This window comes from Stegastes partitus, unplaced genomic scaffold (assembly GCF_000690725.1).
Source record: "Stegastes partitus isolate 25-593 unplaced genomic scaffold, Stegastes_partitus-1.0.2 Scaffold1179, whole genome shotgun sequence".
In the NCBI taxonomy this organism is placed as follows: Eukaryota; Metazoa; Chordata; class Actinopteri; family Pomacentridae; genus Stegastes; species Stegastes partitus.
In genome coordinates this window covers 103,710-113,138 of record NW_007578910.1, presented here as the reverse complement: position 1 = coordinate 113,138, position 9,429 = coordinate 103,710, and the positions used below count along the sequence as shown (strand labels likewise).

The 9,429-nt window shown below is 39.6% G+C and overlaps 1 protein-coding gene across 1 annotated transcript in view; it reads left to right on the top strand.

Moving 5' to 3' along the window:
* LOC103368620 (leucine-rich repeat-containing G-protein coupled receptor 5) overlaps nucleotides 1-9,429 on the top strand; it is a 36,639-nt gene that overhangs the window by 3,010 nt on the left and 24,200 nt on the right. Inside the window, exon 2 of the mRNA XM_008297034.1 lies at nucleotides 8,111-8,182. Coding sequence (XP_008295256.1) covers nucleotides 8,111-8,182 — 72 coding nt within the window. The remainder of the gene's footprint in view (nucleotides 1-8,110; nucleotides 8,183-9,429) is intronic.

Sequence of the window (9,429 nt, the reverse complement as noted above, 5' to 3'; positions counted from 1 at the left end):
TTGCCAAAAAAATGTAGGTAATTTGAGAAGATCTAATAGTTGTTGACCTTTAAGTGGTTCTGAAACTCTCCTATGTCATTGTTCTAAAGGTTTTCTTGAAGAGGTTCCCAGGTTTCCTTACAAAGTTCTCACGGTCATTTAGGAGGAACTTGTAGTTTTTGAACAATGTGTGGTTATTGAGGAGCATTTTAAAGTTCTTGGACATATTTTGTGAATCTCAGATAAACTCCAGGTTCTCATTAGAGGTTCTTAAAGAGGTTCCCAGATTTCCTGGCAAAGTTCTAGAGGTCATGCAAAAGAATCCAGTATTTTTTTTTATTTTTTCAAACTTCATGCGGTTCTTGAGGAAGATGCTGATGTTCTTTCTTCTAAAGGTTCCAAGGTTTCTTTCCAAAGTTTTTAAATTAATTTAGGAGGATCGAATCGTTCTGGACTACGGTGAGAATCCTGAAAGTCGCCTCAACAAGCCGTCAACCATAGATGGTTCCTTTACCATAAATCTACAGAAGCTTTGGATAAATATGTTCCTTGAGGAGCCGTCTTCTTTTTCAAACTGTAAATATCCACGTCTCCAAATGGATCATAGGAACCATTTGGAGAAGTAAAGAACTCCAAAAGATCCTTCAAAGAACCATCAAAAGTGGTTCCTTTAGGCGCCATAGATGACGTTCCAAAGAACTTTAGCAGAAATAGGTTCTTTGAGGAATCATTTTCCAGAGTTTTCTGTGTCGACCCAACTGATTAATTTGTAAGAACCAAAGTCAAATGTCAGAATTTCCAGATATTTCTGGGTTCCTTCGATCAGAAACCCTTTTATTATTTTGGGTTCTTCATCAGATGGAACAACAAGATGTCAGTTTGAGATTTGTGGAACTGTGATGGACGTTTCTTTAATGTTCTCTGGTGGTTTATGGAACAAATGGTTTGTCAATAATGTAAATAAATATGAATTGCCACTTTAATTATTCGCTGTTAACCGCCACCAAATTAAAGAACTTCAACAAACATGAAGAACCTTTAAAGAACCTCGTAAAGCAGGTGAAGAACCATCCGCTAAGTAAAGAGGTTCTTCAGTTAGTAAAGAACCTTCTGAAGAACCTTTCAGGAACCAGAGTTTTTGGTTTTAGTGAAGGTGTTCCTACTGAGCATCTGCAGACGAGGACAGTTCTGAGTTCTTCTCCTCGACCAGGAGCTGGGTTTCTGTACTGATCGGTTCTGTCATCATTAATAATCAATCGAAGTCTCCGATCGGTTCCGCCTGAGACTCTGTGTTTTCTTTAACAAGCGGCTGAAGAAACTAAAGAGGAACTGATCTGAGAGCAGCTTCCCAAACGGCCTGAAAGCCGCCATCTGTCCACGCCTTTGTGCGTCTGTGTGTGTCTGCCGTTGTGTGTTTTCACGTCTGAACCCTGAATGGGTTTTTTTCCTCCTTTCTGCCTCTGACTGACAGCAGCAGCACTGGAATGCCTTCAGTCTGATGAATGGGCCCATGTACATGTGAAGGAGGCCACGCCCCCTTTCTGGCAGCCATATTGGACGCCCTTGTTTACCTTCCTGTCAGTTCTCACGTTGGTTCATCAGATTGTCCCTCTGAACTCGTTTTTCCTTCAGTTTGTTGCTTCTGGTTGTTTGTAGTTTTTCCTCTGAGTTTGTTGAATTCTGAGCGTCTCAACTTTCCTGATTTTTCACTGAAGGAGGAGAGACCTCAGAGATGTCTTAGAATGACAGAAATCAGGAACAAACAAGAGGTTAATTTCACAGATGTTACCGACACTGGATGTACGCCGCCTGCAGTTCAGCCGGAAAGTCTCTAAACTTTTGGTCACATCTGAGGCTGAAAGGTTGGAGACGATGGACGCTCCACCTGCTGTAGATGTTTCACTGCTTGTGTTTTTAACTTGAGTCCATCCGAGTTTCTACAAACCAAATATAAAATATTTCTTATAGTTAATATTTAGGAATGACAGAAACCATCACAAACAAAACCCTGAAATCAACGCGTCCAACATTTTCTGAAGTCTGCACAAGTGTTAGCAATGCTAGAAATTAGCCGCCTGATGCTAACATGTTGCTAACGTTACTAGAGTTTGCTTTTGTTTGTAGCTTTACAAAATAAGCAGCTACATCATGAGGACAGTCGCAGGTCGTTTTTATTTAGAAATTAGTCAAAATGGCTGAAACTTTGTCTTATATTAGTCAGAATCAGTCCAAAATGTCTAAAAGATTATCACAAAAAAGTGCCAAAAATGACGCAAATGGACACAACATAACAAAAGCCCGACACATGACGCTAAAAACGAACCCAAAGGGCAACAAAAATTACAGAAACAAAACACAAAATGACCAACGAGACGCAAAACAGAGACGTCAAGAGAGACTGAGAAGAAAATCCAACCTCCAGGATCAATACATAAATGCAGCAAGTTGTTGGAGATACATCCAGCTGATGGTGGAACATCTGCTAGATTCTTGGTGGATTATTAAATCAAGAAGTCGTTTTGATGCCATGTGATGATTTTAAGCTCAGATTTATCCAACAGCTCATATGATGCATTCAAGGACTGTTGGAAATCAGGCGATTGTTTCTGTTTTTGACCGTTTTCGGCTGATAAATGGTGTCATTTTAGTGACTTTTGAATTATTTTTATCGTATTTTTTAAATAATTCTGCCTTTCAAACCCTCCGTTGGTCGTTGTGGTTCAGAGGGTTGAATCCCAGGTGAGAGTCGACAGGTGAGGCTATGAGGACGGCAGGTAAACGTCCATCAATCGTCCCGGATGTTTGTTTTGCTGGAGTCTGAAGAAGCTCCATCATCAACTTCTGCTTTTTCCCGTCATGCTTGGCTGAACTCTCGCAGGTCGACCAGACAGACGTTCACCTGGTCAGCCGAGAGCTCGGACAGGTGATGAAGTGAAGCTTCCACAATTTGACGTCTCTGCATCCTGATGAGCACAAAACGTTTCTGAGCTGTTTGGCTTCTAACGAACTGAATACATGATGATAAATTGTCGTTACGATGCAGCTGAAGTCTAACCGTAGAGTTCTGGTTTGACTAAATATGACTGAAAACTAACTTTCCTCATCAGTCAGCGTTTATCTTTTTAGTGATTTAAGCTCCTTTTTTTTTTGACAGAATAAAACTGTAAATTTTATATTTTACTGTAAATAATTATGTCGTATTGAACTCTTTATAGAATTAAAGGTTTGACACTAAAAATATAATAAAATAATTCAAAAAATACTAAAATGTTCTGGACTCCAACAGAACTTTATTTCAACTTTTATTCTTATTCTTATTCTTATTATTATTATTATTATTATTGTTGTTTATTTAACTGTCAATTTGTGGCTTTATTATTTTTTAATGTATTTTTTTAAATACATTTGGACTTTTTTCCGGTTTCTATTTTTTATTTTATTTTTTTAACTGAAATGTCTAAATTTTCTCATCATGTTAATATTATAATTTTTAGAATTTGATACGACATTAACACATTTTGTTTGTGTAAAATCACAGCTGCAGTTGTCAGTTTTTTATTTTTTAAAAAACCCTCTACAGTTTGGCTTTAGATTGAATTCACACATTGGGCGGTTAAAGACTTAATTTCTTCTTTTTATTCACCAGTTTGTTCCATTTCTGTCCCAGTTTAAGGTGGAAACGTCTTTTATTTTGTGAAGCTAAACCATATTTCCCTGCTTCCTGTTTTTATTTTGGTGGGATGCGTTCTTGTTCCCTGAGCTTAGCGGTTCTGTTGGTTCCTTCCTGAGATCTTCAGCTTCTTGTTGCCTTCAGATCCTCCAGAGCTGCTGTTCTACTTCCTGGTTCTCTCTGAGCCGTCTGATTGGTCAGAACAGCCCCCCTTCGCCCCCCTTCCCCTCCTGGGGGGCGCCGACCCGAAACACCGAAGAAAAGCAGAAAGAGACAAAACCCAGAGGCCTCGCTGTCAAAGTCTTTTCTTTCTTCTGCAGAGTTTGTCTTTCTGCCGCATTTGAATAATCGTCTGATTTCCATCAGTCCAGAGACAGAAACACAAAAAGCTTCGATCTGAGGAGAAAAAACTTTTCTTTCATCTCCGAGTTCTTCAGTCGCGACGCTTTATTCTGCCGGAAAACAAAAAGCGGCTCAAAGGAAAGAAAACGACGAAGATCTGAGCCTCAGACACGATGAAAGGAGCCATGAGAAGTAAAAATGTTCAGTTTGAAATAATAAAAACTCTGTCATAGACCGAAAAGAAAACAAAACAGAAAAAGACGTCGCATCGAAATCTAAAAAATAAAAATAAGATTAAATAAAAACAACAAAGAAACAGTGGACACGAAAAACTGTGAAAATATCAGAAAATATTTGTAAAATAAAGTCATTTATAGCTGATTAAACACAATAAAACTGTGATTTAATGGTCTTTATTTAAAAAAATTTAAATAAAAGAACATTTGTAAAAATCCAGATCTTTGTTGACATTATTCGAAATTTTAACCATTTTTAAAAAATATTTACCAACTTCCATTTATTTATTCATAACATTCTGATTATTTTTACATTAAATATGAGTTTAGCTTTTAAATGTTGACTCTGTTGTCAAAATCTCAGATTTATTTTCCTGAAGCGCGACTTGTTTTTGTGACGTGATGAATCTTTGATGGAAACAAACACCGATGAGTTCATTCACAGATAAATTCAGCTGAAAACAGGAAGCAGAACGTCTGAATGGAACCTGACAGTAAATACATGAAGTCATCTGACGTCAGAGGTTCTTCCAGCCGAACAATCAGAGCCAAAGATCCAGTTATTGTTGAAGCAAGAAAACCATCATCAGTGTGTCTGAGTTCAGTCATGATCCTGAAAACTGTCTGAAAGTGACAAAGAATCACTGGAAGGAGACAAAAATGACACGAAAGATAAATTAAACTGCCAAAAAAAGATGACAAATGAAAAAGAGGTGAAAAAAAGACACAAAACGACCTCAAAGATGGAAAAAGACAAAATCTGTTTCCCCAAAAACAACATGAAGGAAGCAACAGACTTTTATTTTGACAGTTTTGTTTTGCAGAAATAAAAATGTTTCCACAATTAATTAATGTAGAAAATGAACAAAGTGGTAAAAAATAAAATTCTCCAGTATGCAGGAACTTATAGAAAACAATCCCAAAGAGACACAAAACGACCACAAAGAGACACAAAACAGCCTTAAAGTGATTCAAAATCACTGCCAAGAGACAAAATAATAACAAAAATAAATTACTATAAAGAGACAAAAAACGACCAGAGGGATGAAAACAAAATGAACTAAAGTGACACAAAGACAACATTAGAGGCAGAAATTTACGACCAAAACACAGAAAACAAAGAATCACTTCCTTAAATTTACACTTTTTAGTGACACGTTAACGTTTAAAACCCAGAAATCTGATCTGCGCTCCGGTTTCGTGTTTCGTGTTCCGACTGTTTTGGTCGCCTGCAGAACGCTGCGGTTCCAAAACAAAGCGGAACGCGGTGACATCAGAGCGTGTGATTGGCTGCCGCTTCTCCTCTTTCCTTATCTGACCTTCTGCAGCCTGATAGCATCGGTGGGTTTGTGAGGCCGGACAGACCGTCTCTGTCTGCTCGCTCAGGGAGTGTCTCGCCGTCAATACGCCGCTTGTTGGGAACTTTCTCAACACTCCATAAAGCCTGTTAATGTGTGAGTGCAGCTTTACAGCTCAGGTAGTCGCACACAGGGAGGGTTTGTTTGGGCGTATCGCGGCGGACTAACAGCGTTACGGCCCATCGCTTTTTACTGCCGCTCACAAAAACACCCTGTTCAGGCCCGTTTCATTCATTCATTCATTAGCCAACGCCGCTAAACATACAGTCGCGTCGCTCTGTGAGCTTCCAGACACTGAGCTGTTCATTAGCCAGACGAGGCCTCCGTAGCGTCGCGTCCCGTCTGAATATACGCGTTTAGACATGATTTACGTTAAAAGAGAATCTGAAGCAATAAAAGGTTTTTATTGGAGGAAAACATTCTGCTTTAAATAGCGCAGAGCTAATAAATAATCCAAATTAAAAACTAGCTTCACAGCTCATTTAACATTAACTGGTACATTAGCTGTGAGCTAACAGAGCTAACATAAGCTAACAGTCCAAAGTTAGTTCAAGCTACCTACATTATCTAAACAACCATAAAACTATGCTAAGCTACATGTGAGCCAACCTTAACTAATATAGCAATGAAATGTTAGATTCAAAAAGCTACAAGCAATCAAACAACTATGAGGGCACAAAGCTATGCTAAGCTACATATGAGCTAGGCAGCACGAGATACAACATTAGCCAGTATGGTACAAAAGTATGCTAAGCTAATTGTCTTCATTTTGAAATTAGCTTTATAAAGAATAAAATCTTTTTATTAGAGGCAAAAAAAAAAACTGCTTGAAATAGCTCATAGCTAATGTAGCAATAAAGGGATTAGCTAACTGCTGGTCCACCATCTGCTGCACAAGCTACCCTTATTTTAAAACATTAACTGTTAAATTCGCTGTGAGCTAACAGCTAACATAAGCTAACAATCCAAAGTTAAGCAAAACTACCTTTGATTTCAGTTTGGCTAACAGGCTAACATAAAGTTAGAGGCACAAAGTTGACCAAACATTATTTAATAAGGCACAAAGCTATGCTAAGCTACATGTTATTCAACCATAGTTACCAAAACGCAAAGCTAACAAAATATTAGAGGCACAAACATTATCTAAACAGACATAAAACTATGCTAAGCTACATGTAATTTCAACCTTAGCTTAGCATAAGGCATCAGGCCAACATACCAATGAAGGCGCTAGGCTGCAGGAGACCCAACATTAGCTGTAGTTTATTGTTGGTAGTTGTCTGTTCTTTGTCATGTTGCGTCTCTTAGCGCTGGTGTTGTTCCTTTATAGTAAACTTTATTGTGATATTATCAATGTTTGTCTGTTTTAGTCACTTTTATCTCTTTCTAGTCAGCGTTGTGTTTATGAAAACTCATTTTTATGAAACCTTACTTTTGAAGGTGCTATGAAACTTTAATGGACTCAGAGTGTTCATGATTCTGTGTTGACGTGAAGAAAGCCGGAGGATGAAACCTGCTTTATTCCTTCACTTCCTGCTCTCTGGTGTTTCCAGTAACGTCCACCGCCGCCTTGTTTCTCACTCGGGTGTGTGTTGACTCAAAGCTTTCAGCAGCTGCATGAAGACGAAGGTGTGTTTGTGCAGCTTCACACTTTGTGTTCAGGTAAATCCTTCGGTGTCGATTTCATGGACGCAGAATAAACGTTCTCCTTTGGTATTTACAACGTTTTGCATCGTTTCCCCGAAAACAACAGCATGAAGGAAGCAGAGGAGTTTTGTTTTACCTGAATTTTGGGTTTTCTTTTGCATAAATAAGAAAATTTCCACCATAAATTGATGCAGAAATGGAAAAAATTGGTTAAAAAATTCACCAGTATGAAGAAAATGACACAAAAATGACAAAACATCTGCAAAAAGATTGAAAATGGCACCAAATGCAACACAAAATGACACAAAATCACAGCAGAGAGTCAACAAAAGGAGATAAAAAGATGCAAAATCACTGCAAAAACATGCAAAAAACAACTACAAAAGAAAACAAAGAGACACAAACTCAGAGACCAGCTGCAAACACAAACATGAACCAAGCACAGGACTTTCATTTTGCCTGAATTTTGGATTTTCTTTTGCACAATTAAAGACGTTTTTATCATAAATTGATGCAGAAAATGGTGTAAAAAATCCCCCGAAATGATGCAAAAATACCCAAAAAACACAAAACAATGACAAACAAATACACGATAGAACCAAAGTCCTCCTAGTTTGTCTCAGTTTTGTGTTTTCTCACATAAATAAAAACATTTCCACCATAAATGGAACAAATTGAATGCATGAATGAAGACTCTGATGTTCTGTAATCTCTACCTGAGTCCATGATGAGGGTCCTCATAAAGCTGTAAACACAGCCGGAGTGTTTCTACCTGTCGGCTGCTTCGTGTTCACAACAACGTTTTATTGTTTTCACACTGATTTATTTCTGAGTGTTTCATGACTTCCTGTGTTGACGCCGGTTCTGTCCGTTTGCAGCGACCTGAGCATGAACAACCTGACGGTGATGTCCGGCGGAGCGCTGAGCAACCTGCACTTCCTGGAGGAGCTGTGAGTCGCACACGCCGTCATCATCGCCTCAGACACACCTGACAATCACTCACCTGCTTCCTGTCCTCACAGCATCAGTAAAACCTGCTGCTGCCCTGAACCGTGACTGACAGGAATGTAGACGGTGGGAAAAGAACCACAGACAAACTGAAATATGTGTTTTTGTTGTTAGATTGTGGATTTTTTTGGTCGTTTTCCATTTGTTTGGGTTGTTTTATTTCCATTTGTGATCATTTTTCATCATTCTGCTGTCAAATTGTGTCTTTGTCGTAAGTTTTTATCTTAAAAAAGAGACAAAACGGTGAAAAAAAGCCACAAAGTGACTCCAATAAGACACGCAGTTATTCAAATGAGACACAAACGACCAGACAGAGGGATGAAACAACCACAAAACCACACAACATAACAATGACGAGACACAAAAATGGCTGACAAGAGACAAACAACTGCAACAAGTCACAAAACAGCTGCAAAAATATGTAAAACAGCCACAAAGAGACGTAAAATGGCTTCAAAAAGACTCGTACTGACCACTAAAACAGACCAAATAAAAGCAGAGGGTTATGATATGAGCACAACAACACAAACAGCCACAGTGAGACACAAAGCTACTGCAGGGTTCAGACTAAACACCGTCCACGTGTCAACATCAGCTGCTGGAGCCGATTCAACATCATGGACTGAGCTGAACTTTCATTCTCCTCCTTCATCATCATCGTCTCAGTCCTGAGGCGGTGATGAGCTGAGGGTGTCCCAGCGGCCGACCAGCTCGGATGTCTGCGAGGACTCGATATGTAACTCCATCTGCGCTCACCTGCCGGCGGCGGCGACGCGTCACGTATGAACGTTTGCATGACGCTGAGCCGGACTAAACGGCTCAGGTCCAGCAGAGGGAGGCTGACCTCGCCTAGACCTGAACATGACTCTGGCTGCTGTTCTGCTCTGCTGCCAGCTGTGTGTGTCTGTGTGTGTGTGTGATATTTGTCGCCGCGGCGTGAGAAACGTCACCACGGCGATAGGACACCGCAGAGGTGCATGCTGGGTACGAGCGGACTGGCTGAACTCTGCGTGGCCTCTGGAGAACATACAGGATCAGTCAGAGCTACAGCCAGCGCTGGAGTTCAGGACTCATCAGAAGATGGAGCGAGTCGCACCTTCAAGAATCATAAGAATCAGGTCCTGGATTTCATAGCTGCAGACCCAAAAGTGAAAGTAAATACATGAAGGGAAACTAGAGACAAACAAAC